This window comes from Pipistrellus kuhlii, unplaced genomic scaffold (genome assembly GCF_014108245.1).
Source record: "Pipistrellus kuhlii isolate mPipKuh1 unplaced genomic scaffold, mPipKuh1.p scaffold_m20_p_9, whole genome shotgun sequence".
Classification (NCBI taxonomy): domain Eukaryota; kingdom Metazoa; phylum Chordata; class Mammalia; order Chiroptera; family Vespertilionidae; genus Pipistrellus; species Pipistrellus kuhlii.
The window spans coordinates 32,277,703-32,302,665 of record NW_023425595.1 but is presented as its reverse complement, the minus strand read 5'-3'; the positions used below and the strand labels follow the sequence as shown (position 1 = coordinate 32,302,665).

The 24,963-nt window shown below is 47.3% G+C and overlaps 2 protein-coding genes and 1 pseudogene across 10 annotated transcripts; 1 reads left to right on the top strand and 2 right to left on the bottom strand.

Annotated features, from left to right (window-relative positions):
• The first annotated feature begins 67 nt into the window (after positions 1 to 67).
• Positions 68 to 5,892, top strand: LAMTOR1 (late endosomal/lysosomal adaptor, MAPK and MTOR activator 1). The gene is made up of 5 exons (XM_036428013.2): positions 68 to 251; positions 4,072 to 4,217; positions 4,465 to 4,542; positions 4,862 to 4,988; positions 5,253 to 5,892. Exons 1-5 carry the CDS (start codon positions 210 to 212, stop codon positions 5,343 to 5,345), a joined length of 486 nt encoding a protein of 161 aa, XP_036283906.1. The 5' UTR covers positions 68 to 209; the 3' UTR covers positions 5,346 to 5,892.
• A 608-nt stretch (positions 5,893 to 6,500) lies between these two features.
• LRRC51 (leucine rich repeat containing 51) lies at positions 6,501 to 21,170 on the bottom strand. Of its 9 annotated transcripts, none has more exons than XM_045577793.1 (6): positions 21,024 to 21,170; positions 14,703 to 14,785; positions 13,961 to 14,097; positions 8,526 to 8,731; positions 7,336 to 7,484; positions 6,501 to 6,699 (listed from the first exon to the last, which is right to left on the bottom strand). In XM_045577793.1, exons 3-6 carry the CDS (start codon positions 14,040 to 14,042, stop codon positions 6,630 to 6,632), a joined length of 507 nt encoding a protein of 168 aa, XP_045433749.1. In that variant the 5' UTR covers positions 14,043 to 14,097; positions 14,703 to 14,785; positions 21,024 to 21,170; the 3' UTR covers positions 6,501 to 6,629. The 9 variants fall into 9 exon arrangements, with proteins under 9 accessions (XP_045433749.1, XP_045433746.1, XP_045433750.1 ...); XM_045577790.1 differs by having other exon boundaries at positions 6,501 to 7,066; positions 21,024 to 21,168; XM_045577794.1 differs by having other exon boundaries at positions 6,501 to 7,114; positions 13,971 to 14,097; positions 21,024 to 21,163.
• Positions 21,171 to 23,814: 2,644 nt separating this feature from the next.
• On the bottom strand, positions 23,815 to 24,373 carry LOC118713454 (annotated as a pseudogene).
• Positions 24,374 to 24,963: the final 590 nt, after the last annotated feature.

The following is a 24,963-nucleotide window of genomic DNA, read 5'->3' as shown; positions in this document are numbered from 1 at the left end:
CTTCCTATTGGTTGGAAATGGTCACGTGGCGGGGGCTGGACCGGAAGTCGGGGTTTCAGGGGCGCCGCGGCAGCGAAGCGGCTCTGGAAAGGGATAGTCGTGGAGGCGGGTAGTTGCTTGCTCATTGCAGCCACGGGTCATGTGACCGGAAGGGCTCCTCACGGACGCCGTCCCTCCTCACGGCCTGAGCGCCCGGCCCGACCCCGGCCATGGGGTGCTGCTACAGCAGCGAGAACGAGGACTCGGACCAGGTGCGGCCGCGGCGGGCGGGGCTCGGGAATGAGGGCTGAAACGCTGGGGCATGGGGCTCAGAAAAAAACCCTGCAGAAGAAGGGGGAGTTGGACGGCGAGGCTCGCTGAGTACGGAGACCCGGAGGGGACATATTACAGAGGAGACGCCGGGCCGGCCTCTACTGTTAAAGCCCCAGTTCTCTCTGTACAGTCACCGTGTTGGGGCGTGCAGTGGGGGTGTGCTGGCAGCCGCTTATCTCACTTGCTCTTCCACCCTTTCACCTCACCTACTTTCAGACCTTTACAGCTTCAAGGATCCTTAGTCTAGGTCCCTGGGAAGCACTCCCTTCTCCCCTCCCTGCGCTTGCATTAGCGGGCTTTGTGAATCCGTTGTAGAGGTGGGAAAGCTGAGGCTCAGAGTTAGTTCGTCCTGAGATAAGTCAGGAATCTGCATATTCTCTCAGTCCCTGGGGTTGGAGAAGGCAGCTGATGTCTAGGGCCAGAGGAGGCCTCTGGAAGGTGGTGGCATTTGAGTTAGTGAAGGACTTATTAATAGGCACAGCGAGGACATCAGGATGTGTGGGAAATTATTTGGGAAGTAACATCAGGTTTACGTTTGGCTGGACTGGGACGGCAGGAGGCGGGTGGTGGTATGGGATGGGGAACTCAGTTTTGACTGTTTCAGTGCAGTCCCTACCTGGGCCTGATGGTTCCTCTAGCTAGAGGGGTTCTTGCCCTGGGAAGTTGGCTGTAGATCACATCCCTTTACAAGAAGAATTATCTTGGGGGAGACGTGTGCAATTTTAAATTATCCCTCTTCGTGCATTTTCACACCATACTTTTAATTTTTTTAAGAGAGAGAGAGAGAAACATTGATTGGCTGCTTCCTGGTGATCTGGAGCCTGCAACCTGGACATGTGCCCTGACCATGAATCAAACCAGCGACCTCTTAGTGCATGGGTCTGTGCTCAACCTCTGAGTCACCAGCTGGGCTCACACCACACTAATTCTGGTCCTTCCCACCTGACCTCCTTTGAGAGGGAAAACCCTTCCAAGGATGCAGTCTTAAGCTGTTGGCCCCTCACTTTTGATTGCTTCTGTGCCTGGGTTCCACATCTCAATATATACTAGACACAAAGACTGTAGAAAGGTTTCAGCAATGAGCCCACAGTCTGGTTGGGTAGATGGTGGCAGAAATGGATTATGTCACTGGTATTTGGGAGGAGGTCTTTTTCCCGTGACTCATATGAACCTCTTGTGGGTTAAGGATTTAGGCTTGGGAAAATGTCATTTGTATGGGAGGCATGGGTGGTTGAACACAGTGAACACATAATCACATTTCCTCTGTCTTATGTTAGGCATGCCTCTGACAAAACCTTTCATGTCACCCCAGCCTTTTAAAGAGACAGTATCCCCTACTACTGAAGAAAGTTGTGGCTTATGGGAAATTGTCTCTTAAAACATAATATGGACTCTTTCTGGCAATGACTCACGAAGGGTTAATGCCTGCCTTATGAGAAAGGATAAACCAGCTTTTAGCTGGAAGAGTTGGGCTTGTTGCTCTCCTCTATCTCCTCCTTGCCTTTGATGGGGTCTTCTTTTCCTAAATCCCAAAGGCAGTGATTGGTCAGTGCTAGGTGATTTGAGACCTCAGATGGCAAAAGTCTAATTACCTGGTCTATAAGCCAAAATCAATTCGCTATCAAAAAAATCCTTCTTTGAGCTCTTGGGCTGGCTCCTCTTCCCCTCTCATCACTGCCACGTTATTATAATAATACAAAACATGCACAACATATTTCAGTTTTCAAAGCCCTTTTACAGTTATCTCACTTGACTTGCCAGACATTTGTCATAAGATACCAGTTATGTCTATTAAAAGCCTAGGTGCCCTTGCAGGTAGCTCAGTTGGTTAGAAGGTCATCCCAATACACCAAGGTTGTGGGTTCAATCCCTGGTCAGGGCATATGCAAGAAACAACCAATGAATGCATAAATAAGTAGAACAAATCAATAAAAATCAAGGAAAAAGTTCACAGAGGCTAAGTGCCTTAGCAAAGGTTACAAAGCTGAGAAGTGCCATAGCCAAGGTATTTTGATGTCAAGCCATGTGCTCTATCCATTGGATCAAACTATTTATTCTAGATGACTAGTCATAGGCAGACCACATATGTGTCTATGCTAGGGTAGACCGTGAAACACTCCTGGGTTGACATTGACTCAGAAAAAAATTGGGTGTAAAAACCTCCCGTGTTCCCTGTGCTCTTTGTGGGTGAGCCAATGTTAGTGTCCTCTCTAATGGGAGCAGTGTGGCTTCTGGGAGGCTAGGTCTCAGGAACCCATGGGGAGAAACTACCCTGTTCTGCAAGAAGGTCTGTCTGAAGTGGGGCTGGAGGAAGGATGGACACAGGAAACAAACTCAGACTTCAGGATGGAACCAGCTTTTCTGATAGTTTAATCTTTGGCAAGTATTTTGTCTTCCTAGCACTTCAGTACTTAGCCTGTCCTTTAGGAATGGAAGTGTCTAGAACCTGGGAGGTAATGGAGCAGAAGCTCACAGCTTCTGTCTCATGCTGCTAGGAGCTGTGAACACTTGGGCAATCTAGGATTGAGCAGTAAGAGTCATGTGACAAGACTGGGCCTGCGTAGGGTGGGGCAGGCCTGGCAGGAGGAAGTGGCCCTCTACCAGGAGAGTTGGGCAGAGACGTTGGGAGCCCGCAGTGGGGAAGTCAGTGGTAGGAACTGAGATAGACCTGGAGTGGAACCCTGAGGGGTCTGGTGGTCTGGCACTACCAGTTGGTGAGTCAGCGTTAGCCAGGATAGGCTCCTTGTCTTTGTCCCGAGCACCCTCACTCTGTGGCTTGGCTAGGTCCCCAACAGGTTAGCTTATCCAGTTTGCAGCTGACACAGAGCCAGCAGGGATTTGCAGCTGATGGGCTCAAGGCAGGGTTGTATCCAGAAATATTAGAACAAGGAACTGAACTGGGACAGAGTTATATATAGAATTATACACGCCCAGGGAGACTGCCCCAGGTCAGTTCTGGGGGTTGTGATCATCAGTGTGGGCTAGTGGTAACGGGGCTGCTGATCGTTAATGAAGCCACACTAACAGGTGTGGCGCCTTAGCAAGGGAGGGAACAGCTCGCTTGGTTCAGGCAGGATTCCCAGGTGCATCAAGTTTGGTCCTGGGAGTCTCATATAAAGAGCATCAGAGCAGAGGAGGTGAACACCTGAGAGGACAGGGACCTGCCCTCAAGAAGGAAGCACACTTAGCCTGTGTGACCCAGAAGGTGAGGCTGGAGCTCCTGCCCTGAAATAATACAGGAATGGGCATGGGGAGCTGGGGTGTGTTTTCTCTTTGAGCTTAGGGCCATGTCTGGCCTCAGGGCCTCTACCCTGGGAACAGGCAGCTTTGCTGTGGAGGGCCTGGTTTGGGGAATCAGGAGGGTCACTGGGCTCCTGGCTTGCATCAATTTCCCTGTGGACCACCTGTTTTTGGTGTTTTCTACCTCTTCTGGCTTTCAGCCTGCAGTATTCTGTCTCCATAAGTTGCTGGACTATTTTCTAAAGCTCCAGGGCTGTTACCTTATACCTCTTTTGTGCCTCTGTCCATCTTCTCAGGGCATCTGCGACTGTTTGGGTCCACTGTACCTTGTCCTGAACCTCCGAGCTGAGCTTCAAAGGGCAAGCAGGAACTTATCGGGCACATACTGGGGCCTTGGGATATTCCTGATAAAAATATTTTTGGTGCTTAAATGTCAGAGTTGGGCTGAGAAGAGAACCCAGGAAAGGCAGGTTGGACTAGGGGCTCCAGGGCTGCCTTCTCCCTGATGATCTCTCCTAGGACCGAGAGGAGCGGAAGCTGCTGCTGGACCCTAGCAGCCCCCCCACCAAAGCCCTCAATGGAGCCGAGCCCAATTACCACAGCCTGCCTTCCGCTCGCACAGATGAGCAGGCCCTGCTCTCCTCCATTCTTGCCAAAACAGCCAGGTGAGCAACACAGAACCAGGCCTGGGGCAGAGCTCCTCTCTGTGTTAAAGGCTGGACTCGAGAGAGCTGACCCAGGACATGGGGGATAGAACACGGTCAGTGGGAGAGGCGCCTGTGGGCCCAGCCCTGCTCCAGTAGGCAGGTGGGGGCACTGGCGTCAGATAGTCCTGGAGTTAGCATGTGGCAGTGAATCCTTTTCATCCCCCTTGGATGTACCTGTCATGTTCTATTTCTCTTCTCCCCAAAGCAACATCATTGACGTGTCTGCTGCAGACTCCCAGGGCATGGAGCAGCACGAGTACATGGACCGGGCAAGGCAGTACAGGTGAGCATCTGGCCAGCTTGGACTCCTCCCCTCCCCTCCATCCCTGATCCAGCTTTGCAGCCTGGGCCCAGTCCAGCCTCTTCATTTGGGTACCCAAGAAACTGACCACAAACCTCTTGGGTACCTTCATGTCAGCGCTATTTGTCCTGTGACACGCAAGGGTGCAGAGGGCCAAGGGAGGTGGGCCTGGAGTGAGTTTGTGGTCAGCTGAGGCCTTGTCACTTGCTTCTCTGGTCTGAGGGAGGCTTCCTTGGCTGAGCTTGGCAGGGCAGGACAGATTGTAAACTGACTGCCCATCCCACCCCTCTCTATCGGCCAGTACCCGCTTGGCTGTGCTGAGCAGCAGCCTGACCCATTGGAAGAAGCTGCCGCCACTGCCATCTCTCACCAGTCAGCCCCACCAAGTGCTGGCCAGCGAACCCATCCCCTTCTCCGACCTGCAGCAGGTGAGCCATCCTTTCTCCACCCCTGCCTACCCACTCACACTGCCCACGTTGTGGCAGAGGGCTCCCCCTCGCTGCCTTCTAGGAGGTGGGGGGCTAGAGTTAATCTGGTAGCTTGTGGGCCCTGCTCGCTCCCACCTTTCAGTTGGCTTTCTATCCCCCATCATTCCCTCCCCTCTGGCCCTCTGATCCTCCTCCCCTGGTTTCTGGATCTCCCTTTTCACCTGCCTCTCTCTGTTCTTCTCCTTCCTGGTCCCTCTACCTCAGGTCTCCAGGATAGCTGCTTATGCCTACAGTGCACTTTCTCAGATCCGTGTGGATGCAAGAGAGGAGCTGGTTGTACAGTTTGGGATCCCGTGAAGACAGTGGTCCTCGGACAGCTCTTCTCCTCCTCTCCACCCCGCCTCCCCCGGCCCCAGCCTCACTATGGCTTAAACAGTACCCTGACCTGCTACTAATCACAGAGAAGAATGTGGAGGAGGAGGAGGAGAAGAGCGAGGCTAGAAGCCTGGACAAGTGAGGATGGAGCAAGAGAGGGTAGAACCATTTGGGACTGGCCTTCGAAGCCCTGGCCAGGGGTGGGGTGGGGGTCAGAAGGACAGGGCCTGTAGGTCTTCACCGTCACTGGGAAGGGGTGGAGGTAACACTGTGAGTGAGCACTAGGGGGCCCATGAAGGCCCCTTGCCCACTCTTCTCTTGGCCTCACTCTTTGCCCCTCTCCGACTCGGTGCTTACAGGCACCTCACTAGGGTTTGTGACCAGTGTCTGGACGAGATTGAATTTGAATGAATTGAGTTTGTATTTCTAGCACCCTGGGTTTTTACATGTTTGGGGTTTTGATGTTTTTTTTGTTCGTTTGTTTTTTTGGGGAGGGGGGTTATCTCCCTTGATAAAGGAAATGTGTTCATCTGTGTGCTGATTTCAGCCCCTCTGTCCTGCCCAGCACCCTACTGCTTGCTTCTGGCTGCTTAAGTCTGTGAGCAGTGAAAATGGATGATGGGGAGGGGGACATCTTTTGGGGGCATTAAGAAGAGTCCAAGATATGAGTTCAAGGTTCCTAGGTCTTATCTGAGATCTGGCCGTGGCTAACCTCATATTGGATAAGACTGCTTGTCATTTCTCCAGTGATGGGAACACAGGCAGCTGTCATTGCTGAGGACCCTGCCGCAGACTCTGAGATTACTGAAAACCTGGGAAGGGATTGGTGGTGATGGTGCAGACAGATCAGGAGTACCTGACTTGGAAGTCAACAAGCTAGTTTTCAAGCAGAAGAATCTGCTTTTTTATTTTTAATCCTCACCAAAGGATATTTTTCTCATTGATTTCCAGAGAGAGTGGGAGGGAGGTTGGGAGAATGAGAAACATTGAGGTGAGAGACACATCGATAGGTTGCCTCCCGCTTGTGCCCCTACCAGGGCTGGGGAACCTGCAGCTGAAGTACGTGCCCTTGACCGGGAATCAAATCCGTGACCCTTTAGTTCGTGGGCCAGCGCTCTAACCACTGAGCAACCCGGCTAGGGCAGAAGTTCTTTTTATCAAATGAAGTCTCAAGCACAATCCCAGCACATACAACATGAGAGTAACTGCTCTGGTTGGATGGAAATGGGGGATTCAGCATTCACGGCCTATCTTCTTGGGATTTTATCACCGAGGCCTCTGATTGCCACAGAACCCTGGTGCTCTGTGAAGCAACTCTAATTCTAGGATATCTGATCTGAAGAGTGAAAAAAGGACCCGGGGTTGAGATAAGCTCCCAAAGACCATGCAGTGAACCCAGGTCTCAGGTGTCTCAGGCCAACAGGCCTTTCCCTTCCCTGCCTCCCTTTCAGTGAAGCAAGACCAGAGCCGGTGGCAACTGCCTGAGTTGGGGGCATTTTTACACAGCACACGTGACTTCTGATCTGCTGAACAGCTCAAATCCTTTATTGTATGGTCAGACCAACCCTGGCTATCCTCATGCCTTCAGCCGGCTGCAGTCCTGGGAACCTCAGAGTGCCTCCTGCTTGATCCGGATTTTCTTGGGCCTGATGTTCATGCGTTTCCACACTTCAGCTGAGGTGCGGTCTGCTTTGGTGACCCCACTGAAGTCGAATGTGGTGATACGAGGCAAGGTGCACAGCACATAATGCCTGTGGGGAAGACTCGGGCTGGGGGCCAGCCCCCCCACCAGGACCCCATTCCCCCCACCAGCTGCTGCTATCTCCCGATTGCAGGAATGGAGGGACTTGAGTATAATTTGGGGGAGACGGAGTTTATCCTGACAGCAGGAAATGCCTAAAGGTCTCTACTGCTTTTCCTTGTCTCCCCTCCTTTGCCTTGGGGAAGCCTAGCTCCAGGGCAGGGCACTCACCGATACCCCTTCTCTTCCTCCATGGGGTTCCCATGGAGGGTGAGGCTCCGGAGCCGAGGGAGGATGGCCAGCTTATTCACCTCTCCGAGGCGCTGGATGCTGTTCCCATGGAGGTAGAGGACACTCAGGTTGAAGAAAGTGGTCAGGACCTTGTTGGGGAAGAAACCGAAAGCCAGGCTAGACAGGCCTCTAGAGCTGTGCTCAGGACTGACTTGGTGAGTAGAGTTTGGCTAACAGCTTGCTTTCCACCACCCCTCGTCTCCAGCCATATCGGATGACTCTAACCTACTTTCATTCACCTTTGAGGAGGTATAGGGCATCCACTGACAGCTGTGATCTTAAAAGCAGGAAATAGGAGCCTGGGTCCGAGCACTGTCCCTGACTTGTCAGGTGACTGGACCCGCCTGCTTCTACCTGAGCCTTAGTTGCCCTTTCACTGAAGACCTTTGGGGATCTGAGAGTCTCAGGACATAGGAGAAGCTTTTATTTATTTTTAATATATTTTATTGATTTTGTACAGAGAGGAAGGGAGAGAGATAGTTAGAAACATCGATGAGAGAGAGTCATCGATCAGCTGCCTCTTGCACACCCCCCACTGGGAATGTGCCCGCAACCAAGGTACATGCCCTTGACCAGAATCGAACCTGGGACCCTTCAGTCTCCAAGCCGACGCTCTATCCATTGAGCCAAACCAGTCTCGGCAGAACATAGGAGAAGCTTTTAAAATAGTGAAACATCACTATACCTGGGGAACAGATTTTAAGTTGTGCTCTAGCTCCTCCCGCCTAATGGATCCTGGACAACAGGACCAGTTTTATTTATTTCACAGTTGAGTCTGAGTGATGGGAAATAAAGTGCTGTAGTTCTGCCTGCCTCTTCCACAGAGCTCTGCACAAGGCACAGTGGGTGCTCATAACAACAGCTACCATTTTATTTCAGCTTTCTATGTGCCAGTTGGTTTTCATACATTATTTAATTCTCACAAAATATTGATGATTCCCCCTGTCTGAAAACTGGGTTTTGGAGAGGTTAGGAAGGTTGTCCAAAACCATAAGAGGCAAATCTAGGATCTGAACCTACATCAGAGCCAACAGCTGTGTGCTTCAGACACAGTACCATGTGCTCACAACTTCCTTGATGAGATGTGGGAGGTGGAAAGGCTCGGGCTGGACTCAGGACTGGGAACTCACAGGGTCAATGGAAGTCAGGTCATTGAAAGACAGGTCGATCCAGGCCAGGTTCTCTGGATGCTGCAGCTTCTGTGAAATTACTTGGGGGAAGTCTCTCAGCTCATTGAGGACATTGTTGTTCAGCCACAGGGACTGGGTCAGTAACTTCCCTGACTTCGAGCGCCTTAGTGGTCGCAGCCCTCTCCTTGGCTCCTCGCTCATCAGATCTGTGGGAACAAAGTGAAGTCTGCATATGTCATCTTTGCCTTTCTGGTTCTGGGGGATGAAAGCTGAGAGAATAAGCGTGAGCTAACTGGAGGGGCCACAGGCTGACTAGTGCAACTGCTGTCAGCTCAAGAACCCCATCTCACAGGCCCCAGAAGACAGTAAGCTTGAACTAAGGGCCAAAGACTTCTTATCCCAAACTCGGTTTGGGTCACATGCTCCTCTCATATCTATTTTATTATTGGGTCCTCTGTGTACACCCTGTGTATATGTGTTGAGGGGAGAGGGATAAAACCATTCCTATTTTATGAAGAAACCAAAAACCAGAGTTGGGCTTGAGCCAAAGTTACGATGACACAAAGTCCCAAATTATCCACTGGTAGAGCCTACAGAATTCACTTCAGTGTAACACACCCTGATTTGCTCTCTTCCATCAGTATTGAACTACTATGTGCCAGCTATTGGATATACAATGGTGAACAATATGAGAGACAGACTGTGCCACGCTCTGTGTGAGTTAAGAGGGTAGGGATGAAGCAGATGTTTATGTCTTGGAGGAGCTTAAATGGGCAAGACGGAAACAAACTGGCAGTGTAGTGTGGTAAATGCTATTTAAGTTGTTGAAGGAGAGGGGCTCCTTAGTCTGGAGCTCATGAAGTTCCCTAGGAAAAGTGAAACCTGAGCTGGATCTCAGTGGATTAGGAGAGGGGTGGAAAGGGTGAGAAGAACATGAGCAAAGGCACAGAGTGTGGAACATGGGCACACATGTATGTGCTGCACAGGGACAAGGAGGAAAAAGGTGACGAGGAACCTCTAATGCCAGGCTGAATATCTTGGACTTTACTGTAGGTGACAGGAACCACTGGAGGTTTTGGAGCAAAGGAGATAAATCTTGCATACAAGAAAGATCACTCTGAAGCTTTAGTAGAGTGTGTTTTAGGGAGTAGACCAATTTGGCTATTTTAATCATCCAAGCAAGAGATGAAGGTCAGTCGAAGTGACTTGATGTAACTGATACGGAATTAAGGAAGAAACATGGTTGGGCAGGTAATGAGTTTAGACTTGACCTTGGTGTGTCTGAGGCTCATTAAATGTAAAGAAGTGGAGATTCCAAGTAGGCCGTTGGATATGAAGGTCGGAGACACAGACTTGAGAAAAATACCATAGAGAGTGAACAGTTAGAGAAATGGACGAGAGTCCTCGGGAATTGTAAAAGTAGAGAGGAGGCACAAGGAGGAAGGGGAGTCCATTTAAGAAGTTACTGAACCCAGCCCATGTGGCTCAGTGGATTGAGTATTATCCTACATAGGATAATACCAAGAGGTTGCTGGTTCAATTCCTGGTCAGGGCACATGCCTGTGTTGTGGGCTCAGTCCCCAGTGGGGGGCATGTAAGAGGCAACTGATTGATGATTCTCTCTCATCAATGTTTCTTTCCCTCCTTTAAACCTCTCTAAAAATCAATGAAAACATTTTTTAAAACAATATTTTTTTAAAAAAGTACTGAATAATCAGGAAAGGACAAAGCAAGCCAGGAGAGGTTAGTTTTATAGATGCTCAGGGAATCCATATTTATAGGAATGAGTTTTAGGGGAGATGAGGAAAGAAAAGTAATTTTGGGAACAAAATTTGAAGCCCCTGGTGACTTTGATGAGGGCTGTTTCAATTAAATGGCAAGGGCCTGGGAACAGAAGCTAGACTGGAGTGAGTCAAGAGTGAATGGAAACTGAAACTAGTTTGGCTCAGTGGATAGAGCGTCAGCCTGCGGACTGAAAGGTCCCAGGTTCAATTTTGGTCAAGGGCATGTACCTTGGTTGTGGGCACATCCCCAGTAAGGGGTGTGCAGGAGGCAGCTGATTGATGTTTCTAACTCTATCTCCCTCTCTGTAAAAAAATCAATAAAATATATTTTTAAAAAAAGTGTGAATGGAAGGTAAGGAAATATAAGCAGGTAGTGTAAACAATACCTTCAGAAAGTTTAGGTGAGGAGAATAGAGTGATGTTAGAACCCATCTGAATGGACACCCCTGTAACCGTTCCCTGCCTCCCATTCTGATTTGTTTTTGTTTTTTGACAAATGAGGTCCAGAGAGAGGATGCGCTTTGCCCAAGCTTACAGACACCAGAATCAGACACCAACTCTGGTTGAGGTGACTATAGTTTTCCTATGGCCCCTATACCTTTGGTTACTTGTTTAAAACTGCCTCTGGCCCTAGCCGGTTTGGCTCAGTGGATAGTGTGTTGGTATGAGGGCCGAAGGCGCCCAGGTTTGATTCCAGTCAAGGCACATACCGTGGTTGCAGGCTCCTCTCCAGCCTGGGCCTTGGCCAGGGCTCCTACAGGAGGCAACCAATCAATGTGCTTCTCTCACGTCAATATTTCTATCTTTCCCTCTCCCACTTTCTCTAAAAATCAATGGGAAGATATCCTCGGGTGAGGATTAAAAAATAAATAAAACTGCCTCTGGAGAAGGAAATACTTAGTACTTGTTGAATTGGGCAGGTTTGTCTTCACCCTCCCCTTGGCTCTTTTTGCATACACTTCCTCTCTTCCACCCCCAGCCAACATTCACTTCCTCTCCTCAGCTGCATGTCAGGCAGCATCCACCAGATGGCTCTCTGTCTCAGTCCTAGAGTGAGAGCTCCCAGGTGGAGTGTGAGATTGGAGGAATGAGGCAGAAATGGACTGGAGCACCCCAGTTTGTGAAGAAACTCCTAAGCCTGCCTCCCAGCCTTCCAGCTCCTGACTGTAAGCCCTGGAATGAAGTTACAAAGATGTTAAAATAAGCCTACATAGGGCCTGACCAGTGTGACTCAGTGGTTGAGCTTTGATCCATGAACCAAGAGGTCACTAGTTCAATTCCAGTCAGGGCTCATGTCCCTGTTGCAGGTTCAATCCTCAGTAGGGAGCATGCAGGAGGCAGCTGATCAATGTTTCTATCTCTGTCTCCCTCTCTAAAATCAATAAAAACACATTTTTTAAAAGCCCACATAGCCTGAAGGGTGTGGCTCAGGGGTTGAGTGTTGACCTATGAACCAAGAGGCTGCCAGCTCAATTCCTGGTCAAGGCACATGCCTGGTTGTGGGCTTGATCCCCCAGTAGGGGGGACGCAGGAGGCAGCCGACCAATGATTCTCATCACTGGTGTTTCTATCTCCTCCCTCTCTGTAATCAATAAAAACATTTAAAGAAATAAAAAGCCCACATATGGACTAGCATCCAATGTGATGCATCCAGCGTGATGAGGCAGCAGCTTAGGGAATGCATCAAGTCTGGGCTGACTCCAAGCTCAGGAGCCACTGGTGGAATGGCATTGCCTAAAATCCAAGGTTGCCTAGGGCTGCTGTTATCAAGGGTAAAGCAAGGTGTCTAGACTGCTACAGTTACTGCTCCCTCCGGCTCCAGCAGGGTACTGTATTGCTGAGGATCGGCCTTGTAGGCAAAGGCAGGTCTGGAAACTGGACCACAAATATCAACACTCAGAGAACTGGAGGTTGTCTAGCTACAGGAAAATGAGGATAAAGTGATTCTGTCTTCACCCCTCTGAAGAGTTGCCATGCAACTTTTCCCATGTGTCCCCAGAAGTCAGGAGTTAGTTTGCTATGAAGAACATCCCATAAGGAAGGGGTGGGGAGGTGCCTGTGGTAAGGGACTCCCTTAACACTAAGTGAGCAGAAGTTAGAGAACTATGGGTTGGAGGTAGAACAGATTGGATGCCTTCAAAAATCACTGCCATTTCAGATTCTATGATCCATCTATTGATTAATTGCCAAATAGTGAACCAAGTACCCCTAAACTCTACCCTGTCCTCACCCCCAATTTTAAGTAAGTGTTCCATAGTTCTGGGAAACCTGAGAGGACTGGCCTTTTGGGGCTTAGATGTGCCTCTTCCCCACCTAATATTCATCAAGGAGCACTATGCCTGGCATATATGTATACATACATATACATATATACATAAATACATATATATGTGCTTAATAAAATAGGTGCTTAACAAATATTTAACTGTTGAATGAAGAACAAGGGGTCTGTACTGATCATGTTTTGTGCTGTGGAGTTATCCTTGGTTGTAGTAGCTTATCTCTATCCTCATTTGAGGACTCCATAAAGGGTAAACTACATCTCCCTGCTCAGAGCTGGGAATTCCCAGGGTACTGAAAGCCATGCTTCCCTTCCTCTGTCACCATGGCTATAGTGCATGTAGCCATGACTGTAGCTAAAACCCCTTGTGAAACACGGACTACATCAAGCAGAAGCGATACCATGCATAAAAAATAAAGATCACGGTAGGTAGGTGTGTGCTCACTGAAGAACAAATATGAGTTACTACTGTAGCTGATGCCAACCCCTGCAGTATGCTAAATCCAAACCCAAGTAGTATCCAGTACCCTAGATAACTGTTTGCGTTTTCTGAACTTCAAGTGGCCACCAGTTGCCTAAGAAAGGGGACCAAAGCCAGATAATGGGTCCAGGATATATTGATGCCAAACTGTGTTCTTTGAGGACAGATACACTGGAGCATTTATGAGACCAGAAAACAAAATCAGATGACAGCAGAACTCTAGCATATTCCTTTGAAAATACATTACTTGAGAACCCTGCTGTGTCCCCTTCTGAGAGGTACTAGCTGCCCGTTGACACAGATATTGAGTGATAAAACGGGAACGAGTGTGGGCAGTGCTGAAACCTATAAGTGTGGGTGATGATGAAATAAACTTGGATATGACTGGGATGAATATAAAATGTCAAGTATTATACTGGAAACATGCCAGTTTGTTAATAACAAGACCCACCACCCCCCCCCCCCCAAAAAAAAAAGTTTTACCAGTGATCAGAATAGGCTTGTGTCCTGACTAAGAGACAGGACTCTGCTGCAGGCCGTGTTTTCCTTCCATTAGTTCCTCTCCAGGTAAAAACAGAATAAAACTACTGGCTGACAGACTGGCTTCCCAGCTTTCTCCCACCTGACTTTCTTGTAGCCTGTCTTTTGAAGATGATCAATTACCCTGAGAGAGCCCCCTGGTTCCTGTCAGAGTTTCTGCTAATTTTTTAAAAGACGAAACACTTCCACTCCCACCTCCCTTCCTTCTACTCCTCCTAGAAAAGACAACAAAACCTGCCAGTATACTGGAAGGATCTCTTCAGGCTTTTAAGTAGAAGGCTGATTACTCCCTAGGGATCACACCCAGCCGCTGCTACGGTGAGCTGAGTGCTGTTCTCTGTGGGCTGACCTTGAATCACCTGGATGTTTCGGAAGGAGTAGTCAAGAGGGGGCTCTTGTACCGCAGCGTTCATGTAGTCCTGTCTGCTCATAGCTCAGGCCATAATTTGTCCGGTGTGAGCATGGGCCCTGAAGTCCGGGTTCAGCCTGGGAGGACAGAGAAGGGCTGGTGTTCTAGGAACAAGGGGCACAGGCCCTCAGGTTTCCCCATTGCCCTCCACCCCTGCTTCCTACCCTCTATACTCCAGGCTTGCCTGGCTGCACTTATATTTTAAGATACTAATATGATTCTTTTCAGTTGTAGGGCACTTCCTACTTCTCAGAACACCTTCACATCCCTTAGAGCTCATTGATAGTTATAACACCCATTTCTACTTTCCAGATGAAGAAACTGAGACCCAGAGTGAAAGAACTTGCCCAAAATTAAGCCAGTGAGTCAGTTGTGGACTGTAGTCAGTCTTCTGAATCCTACTCTGAGGCCCTTTCTGCTACTCCACAGAAGTTACCATGGAAATGGTTTTGCTACCTATCCTCTAGTGACATCAACTGGGTTATTCTATTGCTTAACAAACCCCTTAGAGCACTGTGTCTGACCCCCTTTTGCAGTCTGATCCAGCTCAGAATTTGCTACTTTCTCTGTCAGGCCCTATTGCCTTTTCATCCAAAGACCCTACTTTCAGCCACATCCCAAATGTAGTCATGTGTATGTAAATAACACACATAAAACCAGAATCTGTCTCACTCTCACTCACCTGTCACTGATGCCTGAAACTCCACCATTATGGATTCATTCCTTTGGGTTCAGGGATTGTTCCCTGTTAAAATAGAAATACCCCTTGAGAGGGGTGAACACAATGTTATCAGTCGTTTACAAGTGTGATGTAAATTGTCTTATCAGATCCTTTCCAATTTGCTGGCTCAAGTAAAGCTGAGAACTTTTCAACAGGCTGAGCAGAGCCATAAGAACACTACACACCTGATCAGAACAGTTGAAAATATAGAAGCGTTTTGTATGTGACACAAATAAGACAAATGGACTGACAAGGACAAGTATATTTCCCAGGGAACCTCCCCTTTTTCACTCTATCCATTGCCATCACCTCCTTTGCATTTACTTTTTCATCTGGTTTCCAAAGGGACTTTAGGTAGTTTACAAATATACATTCAAAACAGGATGATTTGTAGAAAAGAAATGTCCAGCCTGGCCAAAGAAATGTCCAGGTGGTTCAGTGGATTGAGCATTGTCGATGCACCAAAAGGTCACCGGTTTGATTCCCAATCAGGGCACGTACCCAGGTTACGGATCCCCAGTACCGGGTGTGCACAAGGCAGCTGATTGATGTTTTTCTCTCATCAGTGTTTCTCTCTCTCCCTCTCCTTTCCTCTCTCTAAAAAATCAAAAAAAAATTTTTAAAGAAAAGAACTGTCCACAGAAATATAATGGATTTCACAAATGCAAGCCACATATATAATTTTTTTTCACCTAGGTAATATAAATATTTCTAATAGCCAATAATAAAAAGAAAGTCAAAAGAAACAGGGAAAATTAAATTTACTTTTTATTTTTTATTTTTATTTTTTAAAAATATATTTTATTGATTTTTTTTACAGAGAGGAAATAAGAGGGATAGAGAGTTAGAAACACCGATGAGAGAGAATCATTGATCAGCTGCCTCTTGCACACTCCCCACTGGGGATACACGCACAACCAAGGTACATGCCTTTGACCAGAATCAAACCTGGGACCCTTCAATCTGCAGGTCAACACTCTATCCATTGAGCCAAACCAGCCAGAGCAGGGAAAGTTAAATTTAATCATATATTGTATTTAACCCAATATATGCAAAATATAATTCAACATATAATATTAAAAACTGAAATATTTTACACTTTATAGCACATCCCAATTTGGACAAATTATCAAGTATTCAGTAGCCACATGTGACTAAAGGCTACCATACTGGACAGTGTGGATGAAGAAAATATTGTATAAACACGGAAGAGGAAGATTAGAAACCAGATTAAAGGAAGACAGAGATGTACCAAAGAATTAGGAAAGTAGGCCTATATTTAGCTCTGAAATTTCTGACAAACAAAGCCAAAAGGGAAACATTAGGATATGTGATTCTTGCCAACATTCTGTCCACTGAGCCAAACCGGTTAGGGCTGATTCTCATCATTTGATTAAAAGAAACAAATAGTCTGTATGCAGAAACAATTCACAAATGTTCTTAATATGAAATTTCTTTTAAAAACTATAGAGTTGAGCCTGGCTGGTGTGGCTCAGTGGTTGAGTGTACACCTCTGAACCCAGAGGCCATGGTTCAATTCCAGGTCAGGGCACATGCCTGGTCTGTAGACTCAATCCCCAGTGGGAGGCAACCAATCAGTGATTCTCTCTCATCACTGTTGTTTCTCTCTGAAATAAATTTTTAAAATATTTTTAAAAAACAAACTATGGAGTTGATAGTTTGTAATTCAGTTTAAGCTACATACAGTTTAAGTAAATTTTTTTGTATGAATTAACACATGCAAAGATAGAATTTAACAAGTTTAGAGCAGGGATTTCAACCCTTTTCATCTCATGACATGCACAAACTAATTATTAGTTCTGTGGCACACCAAAAATATATATTTTTGCCAATCTGACAACAAAGTAAAGCAAATATAGTTCTGATTAATTCATATCAGATGGTTATTGTGTTGGCTATTGCCATTTTTTAACTTGACAATCTAAGGGAAAAGAGGTCAGTGTCCTTGACTAAATAGTCAGGTATTGCATGTTTTTAAAATGTTTGCAGCACAACAGTTGAAAATCTCTGGGTTAGAGGAATAAAGTGAACGGCTTCCTCTCAAAAAGCAGCAGTTTCAACTGAGCTTTGGGAAGTACAGGCTTGAGTCAATTACAACTGAACTCTGTCTAATGCGGGACCAGCCAGGTGGGCATGGGGTATTGATTAGGGAGATCTAATCTAGATTTTAAATGCCAAATCTAGAGAGAGACAACAAAAAATTGTTTCTCTTGTAGAAACAGAGGGACCTTGTGTTCTCATCTAGACAGAAGCCCATTCCATTGGGAATCTACAACAGGTTTGATGCCTTTGAGCAAGATTGGACACTTTTCTCAAAGTAAGACCTGGGTTGGGACCCCAGAGTTCTGCATTACGGAACGTGAATTTTAGCTTAAAATATTTAAGGGCAGATTTAAAAATATATATATATATATTTTATTGATTGTTTACAGAGAGGAAGGGAGAGGGATAGAGAGCCAGAAACATTGATGAGAGAGAAACATCGACCAGCTGCCTCTTGTACAGCCCCCACTGGGGATGTGCCCACAACCAAGTTACATGCCCTTGACCGGAATCGAACCTGGGACCCCTCAGTCCTCAGGCCGATGCTCTATCCACTGAGCCAAACCGGTTTCGGCAGATTTTTTTTTTTTAATATAAAATATATTTTATTGATTTTTTACAGAGAGGAATAGAGAGGGATAGAGAGTTAGAAACATCGATGAGAGAGAATCATCAATCAGCTGCCTCCTGCACACCCCCTACCGGGGATGTGCCCGCAACCAAGGTACATGCCCTTGTCCAGAATCGAACCCGGGACCTTTTAGTCCGCAGGCTGAAACCGGTTTCGGCATAGGGCAGATTTTTATCATTAATCTCCTTGACTTTCGATTACCTCAGTGCAGTTCCTAAGAATTTCTGATTTAGTGTATAGTACTGGCTCCTGATGCATTTTTCTGGGTTAGTTCGTATTAAAAATGGAGCCCTAAGTATTCAGATAAATTTGCCAGTTGGAAAGGGTTATTAACCTTCTTCATTTAAACAGTAGTCCTGTGAGCTAGTATAGAACCTGGCTTATTACAACAGGTACTCAGGAAATAACTGTGAAAAAGATGGATGAGAAACTGCCAAATACAGGATCTCTGTTTTAGGAGTGTTGATACTAAGCTGCTTGTTCTAACAATTAGCTTTGAGGTTCAGCTGTTTCAGTCCACATCTCATTCACAGTAAGATAATTCAATTCAATTCTGCAAACATTTATTGCGTGCCTGCCGCCCTGTGCCTGACCAAAGACCGGAAGCAAAGATACAGGTACTAGAACCCTGTCTGTCACGAGCACAGAAAGGCCTTGCTGGGTTTCTACTGGTTGCGGCAAAGTGGCCTGCATCTAGTTCTAAGAAACAGTTGCCTACATAGTGAATATTCTTCTGTTTCAATACTCAGCTCTAGGGAATCCTCTTTGGTGAACACTTTCTTTCCCGGTAAAATTGATCAATGTATCCTGTGGTATATTGATTTCTTTGATGATTCCTATGTATGGTCTCTCTGCTCCATCCCTTTTGCCCTATTACTTTTAGTTGTTTGGAATACAGTTTCTTCCTCCTTTTGCCTGGCTAATTCACGACCCAGCTCAGTTTTCATCTTTTCTAAGGCGCCCAATCTTATGCCCAAATCTTGGATGTGGAACTTCTCTTCAGAGCTCCCAAAATACCCTATTACTTACTGCCATGGCAGCACACATATCACTAAGATGATCTGCTAACTATTTGTATGTCCATAAACGCCACTGTGACCTGCAGAGCAGGAACCATGTTTTTCTCATAATTGTATTCCTACCTGGTGCAAGTAGTAGGTGTTTAACATATACATTAAAAATTGCTACAGGGCAATACTATAAAGAAGAGGAACATGAAGTAATTATAACTGAGGAATCTGATCTGCTGAGCAATCAGGGAAGACATTTTAAAAAATATATATTTTACTGATTTAAAAAATATATATTTTATTGATTTTTTACCGAGAGGAAAGGAGAGGGATAGAGAGTTAGAAACATCGATGAGAGAGAATGATTGATCAGCTGCCTCTTGCACATCTCCTACTGGGGATGTGCCCTTAACCAAGGTACATGCCCTTGACCGGAATCGAATGGGGACCCTTCAGTCCACAGGCTGACACTCTATCCTCTGAGGCACACCGGTTTCGGCAGGGAAGACATTTTTATCTTTAACAATTACTTTAATTATTATTTTTATTTTATTTTTAGGGAAGACATTTTAAAAAAAGTGATTGAGAGAAGAAATTGAGGATAAGCACAAATTAACAGGGAGATGGGTGGGGGGATGAACATTCCAGGCAGAAATAACAGGTTCTATGGTGAGAGGTTAGTTGGAAATTTTGAAGACCTTAAAAAGGCCATATAACCCAGCCAGCATGGCTCAGTGGCTGAGTGTCCACCAATGAACCAGGAGGTCACGGTTTGATTCCAGGTCAGGGCATATGCCGGCTTTCTGGCTCAATCCCCAGTGTGGAGCGTGCAGGAGGCAGCCAATTAATAACTCTCATCATTGATGTTTCTCCTTCCTCTCCCTTCCTCTCTGAAATCAATTAAACAATTCTTTAAAAAGGCCATATAACCGAAGGGGATAAAAGGTATGGTTAAGCAAGCTGGAGGGGGTAAATAGGGGGGGAGGGGGTAGAAGACATTTCTAATACTTTCAACAATAAAGGTTTTAAAAGAAGGTATGGTTAGACTGGAGGCTGGAGAGGTGGGCAGGAGTCAGGCGGAAATGTTGCTTGATGCTAAGAGTAATAGAAAGCCACTTTTTAAATGAGTGTGGGATGGGGGAGGGTGAACAATATCAAATTTCTACTTTTAAAGGATTACTCTGGTTGCAGTATGCAAAATATCTGAGAGGGTAGGCAGGAAGGATGTGATGAGAAGTAAAGCTGACAAGACTTTATGATGAATGGGAAATGTAAGAGGTGTTTAGGCTAAATCTCGGTTCTTTGGCTTCTAAAATGGTGGATAGAGGGTGAGAACACTGGAAGGAGTTGAGGCTTGGAGTGCACAGAGATTATAAGTTCAGTTGCAGACATGTTGAGTTTAGGTTGTCTTTGACATATCCTGAAGGAGATGTTGAAGAGGCAATTGGCTATACAGACCTGGATGGAGCTTAGAGATGAGAGCTGGGCTGGAGATATACAATTGTGGATGATAATCCCCAACAAGGGAATAGAGAGTGAGGTAGGAAGTGGACCTAGGACCAAGCCTGGGGGTACTTTAAGATAGTAAGTGGACAATCAGGGCCAGCTAGAAGCCAGCCAGAAACCAGCTAATTATGGCAGCATCAGACAAGGGTGCTGTGTAGCCAGCCTGTTTCCTGTTTCTATTTGATTTCCATTGTCTTCATTCTCTCTAGTTCCCTTTCCCATTTAAACTTTAAAGGAAGGATCCGAAACTCATTCATGCTGAAGTGCAAATAATCCAGTGTAGGCTAGACAGGTTTCTTTTCCCTGGGGCAGTTCCTACTTGTTGGAACAAGTCCTTAAAACTAGAGAGGCTGTAGGCTTGAGTTAAAGACTTGGCTGGATGTAGGCAAACTGGATTCTAGTCCTAGCTGTCACTGACTTGGTGTGTGGCCTTGGGCAAGTCACTGCGCCTCTTTGAGTTTCAGTTTTCCAATCTGTGAAATGGGGATAAATATCCTTGATTCACAAAGCTCAAAAGAGACACTGGATGTGAAAGCGCTTGGGTAAGTTACTCAATGCAGATCTGTCATGAAGACTGTAAAAGGAATGAAGCTCTAACTGTAGAGCTTTGAGAAACAGATCATAGAGGAGGTGGGGACAGGAGTCCTACTAAGTGTGTGGAAAGATCCTGCTCAGACGGAGACGGAGGCTCTACCCTGGGGTCTTCCTGCTTGGAAGGAAAGGGGCCGTGCAAGCCCCCAAAAGTTTTCCTTACATCTCCAGAATCAGCGCCTGTGATTTACTCTTGAGGTTACTCCCCTGGGTCTCAGCTCATCAGGAAAACCAACCTTACCGGTATGTCAAAGTGTTTGATATCTCCCAGGGGACCAGGGAGCCCCATGTTTGTGATGCACCCCGGAACCCGTCTACCCTATGTGGGTGTTGTGTCATGTTCACTGTGAGAGCGAGTCAAGTTTTTTGTTTGTTTGTTTGGGTGTGTATCTCAGGTTCCGAAGAAAGGAAGTGCCCCTCCCCTCTCCACAGAGCTCTTGTTCCCTAGAATGGGCTTCCCATATTTCCCGCCCGACTCACCCGCAGATGCTGCCCTCCAGCCTCGATGTCCCTCACTACCTCTGGGTTCCCCGGCGCAACTCCATGGTAACTACCTTCACCGCCACACCTCGGCCTGGCGCCGACAGCGCTGCCGCAAGGCCTCCCGGGAGTTGTAGTTTGTTAGGGGCGGGCTCCAAGGCCGCGGGTGTGTTGGGATTTGTAGTCTTTGCCCTCAAGTCGGGGCCGAGGCTGGGGGCCGATAGTAAGGACACCCCTTCTTTTTTTTTTTTTTTTTTCTTTTTTTTCCCAGTGGCCCTCGCACTTCCTTTTCCCGGGTCCTCGAGCGTGCCCTAGCGAGCACACCCGCCCACGGGAGCCTATCAGAGCTCCGTGCGAGGGGGCGGGCCATCGTTTAAACCGACTGTGCGCTCACAGGCCCGGCGCGGGCCCGCGTCGAACTCGATCCGGAGGAAGCGGGGGCCGGCGGGATCGCGCGGCCGGGGAACCGGCGCGGGCCGCGGCTGGCGTTCAGCCTTAGGGGCGCCCAGGAATGCCCAGGGCCGGAGGGGCTGCTGGAGAGGCGGGTGCGAGGAGGAGGCCTCTTCCGTAACGGAGTCTGGCCGAGGAGAACCTGTCCGGGGTAAGGTTTGTGAGGAGAGGGTCGGAGGGGGAGGTGCCGCGCGGCCCGTTTGGGGGCGTGTCTGTGCCATTCGGTCTGAGGGTGACGGGGGGGGGGGAGGGGGGTAGGAAGGTGACCCTGGGAGGGAGGTGGGGGCAGGGAATGCAGGTTTCTGAAAGGCCTATGACGAGGGGCTCCGGACGTGAAAAGTCTCTGCCTATTGTTATGAGTCATGGGAGGGATAAACGTTTCTGAGCACCTACTACGTGCCGGACACTGCGCCACGCCCTTTTATATATGTGTGTTATTTAAAAAAAAAATACTCCTGACCACCTTATAGTTTGTTACAGACGGGAAAATCCGAGGTTTAACTCGGCCAGGGTTACCTAGCTAGTGCGTGGTGAGCTGTCCTGGGGTTTGGGGGGCTGGGCCTAAATGAGGGCGGAGGGGAGGGGAGGGGAGAGGCTGCGTGGGGGTGCAGGTTGTCTGGGACGAGCCACTTTAAGCCTCACTTTCCATATGTGTAAACAGCGGGTTGACCTGCCTTTCCTGCTTCTTGGTGGTGTTTTAAGGGTCAAGGCAGGCGCGGAGTTTGGTGGAAGCACGCTGGAGAGTACACATTGGAGACTGTGAAGTGGCTGTGAAGGTTGTGGGCGGGAAAGAGCCCCTGGGCGCCCTCTTTCACTTCGCCCCGAGGTCGGCGTTGTTCACCTTGGTGTCCTAAGCGCGTCTGCACGGGACCCGTCTAGGGAGTGTCTTTTGTCCTTGTGTCCTCATGCCTTTGCGATAGGAAACGTTGGCATGGTCAGTACTTACTTTGAAATGAAGGAGGTTTTTTGTTGTTGTTTTTGGGCTGAAAGGGGCTAGGAGCCTGGCTTTTCCATCTTCCTTCAGCGGCGTTGGGACCTCTGAATTATGCTGTCCTTTTGCCTGGAATGGAACTGCTTTCTGAAAATGTTATAATATTACTTTAATGCATGCTTTACTCCCTGGTGTCTGTTGCCTAGTCCTGTATTGCCAGAGTTATGGATTTTCAAATGTGTTACTGTGTGTGTGGGCAGAAACCTTCGATGGGGAGGGAATTGGGGCTACAGCTTGTGGAGGTCTGTAGTGCGGTGACTATGGGAATCTGGAGGGGATGTTCAGATCACATCAAGCAGCTTTCGGTCAGCAGGGATGAGTGTATGTTCCCTCTTTTTCTGTTCCAGCGTGGTATTGCATTTATTTCCTCTTGTAGAGGAAGAGGCACATTAATTAGGAGGCCCAAGTTGAAGCAAATGATGAATCTTAATCTAAAGCCAAAAGCTCCACTCCCTCCCAAATGAAAAGATATTGTCCCAAAGCTCACATAAGAAACATCTCTATCTAGAATGTTTTTTTGTTTTTATTTACTTATGGAGTATGGGAGTGGGAAGAATGCCTAAGAAGTAAGATTGGGGTTCTAGAACTGTTAGGATAGGGACAAAGCCCTGCCTCAGATGGCCAAATAGAGCTGCTAAGGCACATGTGTCAAACACAAGGCCCGAGGGCCAAATCCGTCCCGCCAGGCCTTGCAATGTGGCCCGCACCGCGCTGTCATCACTGCACTCCGCTGCGTTTCCATCACAATGACAGTTTATGACTGTTCAGTAAACCATTCGGCCCGCGATTTAGGCTGGATTTTAGATTTTGGCCCCTTCTCTGATTGAGTTCGACACCCCTATGCTAAGGGAATGTTTTGTGTCTGATTGATAAAACCCTATGGTCAGTAGGTATGTTGGGGGTCATTTATTTCAGCCTCTTTCCTACTGTACACTAAAAACATTAAAAGGTATTATCTATATTAAAAATAAGCACTTCCAGCCGAAACCATTTTGGCTCAGTGGATAGAGCGTTGGCCTGCGGATTCGATTCCGGTCAAAGGCATGTACTTTGGTTGCGGGCACATCCCCAGTGGGGGGTGTGCAAGAGGCAGCTAATTGATGATTCTCTCTCATCGATGTTTCTAACTTTCTATCGCTCTCTCTTCCTCTCTGTAAAAAATCAATAAAATATATTAAAAAAATAAGCACTTCCATAAATGAGACTACTCCCAAAGGCAGTCAACGTCAATGTTGAACAATTCTAATTAGTATTAATTATTTTTTTGTGCTGTCAGTGATTCATTTTACCTGTATAGATTCACTCTTTTTTTCTTCTTTTCTGGTTTTATTTTTAAATTTTTTTTCCAGTATCTAAAACCTTTTTAATAATATGATAGGATTTAGCGTTAATTTTTGTAGCCGCGGGTGGCTGGCGGCCTCTTGCACTCTTGAACTTCCGGCCCCTGGAACGCACGTTGGGTTTGGTGTGGCTGTGGGGGGTTCCTGGGGCCTTCTGAAATGCCTGTACACCTTGCAGCCCTTGAGAGGACCAGAAAGCAAGACAGCGCCACAGCCCTTGGGGGAGTCCAGGGCCAGCTGGTCGAAAGTGAGAATCTTGCCCCCAGCCTTGAGGATTCAGCTCCGGGCACAGCTGCTCACACGAAGGGCACAAGCATTCAGTTTGGGCACCTCCTGGATTCTCACCTCATAAGTGATAGTCCCTACAACCACGGCGGTTTTGCCCTCCCGGCCAGGAAGCTTCATCTTGTGGGTCATCCGGGAAAGGGACAATTGGTGCCACTCATGAATAACCTCTTCAGCACCACTTGGTTGAGAGTGGAGTTGGTTCTTCTGGCCAGAAACCTGTGTAGCTTGACCAACAGCCTTAGGTAGATGTCCTGGCTCTTGGGCTCCTTGCACCGAACCTTTCAGTCGTCGACTCCCATGATGGCACCTTCTGCTCCACCAGGTCCGAAAGTTTAAATGTTTTTATTGATTGTTGTTGTTATTATTATTATTATTATTATTATTAGAGAAAGAGGGAGAGAGATTGATGAGATGTACATCAGTTGGCTGCCTCCTGCACGCCTTCTACTGGGGATGGAGTCTTCAACCCAGGGCATATACCTTTACCCAGTCAGGTGACCTTTTGGTGCATGGGATGATACTCAACTAATTGAGCCACACTGACAGGGCTACATTTATTCCTATTTTTTTCACCACTCTTTATTTTTTATGATAAGTTGATTTTTTTAAAATATATTTTTATTGATTTCAGAGAGGAAGAGAGAGAAACATCAATGATGAGAGAGAATCATTGATTGGCTGCCTCCTGCACGCTCCCTGCTGGGGATCGAGCCTGAAACCCAGGCATGTGCCCTGACCGGGAATTGAACTGTGACCTCCTGGTTCATAGGTGGACGTTCAACCAGTGAGCCATGCCGGCTGGACCCCTTCGTCTTTCTTTTTACTGTAGGTATCAACCTTTATTCAGGGATCTCAGTTGCTTTTTGAAAAC

What these genes read in the sequence shown, in the direction of transcription:
- LRRC51 (XM_045577789.1), bottom strand. Translation starts at nt 14,042, where the DNA reads ATGAGCAGACAGGACTACATGAACGCTGCGGTACAAGAGCCCCCTCTT. An exon ending in ACCTGACTTCCATTGACCCT is followed by an intron (nt 7,485 to 8,525) that starts GTGAGTTCCCAG and finishes TTCCCCAACAAG; the next exon opens with GTCCTGACCACTTTCTTCAA. An exon ending in GAGGAAGAGAAGGGGTATCG is followed by an intron (nt 7,115 to 7,335) that starts GTGAGTGCCCTG and finishes TCTTCCCCACAG; the next exon opens with GCATTATGTGCTGTGCACCT.
- LAMTOR1 (XM_036428013.2), top strand. Translation starts at nt 210, where the DNA reads ATGGGGTGCTGCTACAGCAGCGAGAACGAGGACTCGGACCAG. An exon ending in AGAACGAGGACTCGGACCAG is followed by an intron (nt 252 to 4,071) that starts GTGCGGCCGCGG and finishes GATCTCTCCTAG; the next exon opens with GACCGAGAGGAGCGGAAGCT. An exon ending in GACCGGGCAAGGCAGTACAG is followed by an intron (nt 4,543 to 4,861) that starts GTGAGCATCTGG and finishes TCTATCGGCCAG; the next exon opens with TACCCGCTTGGCTGTGCTGA.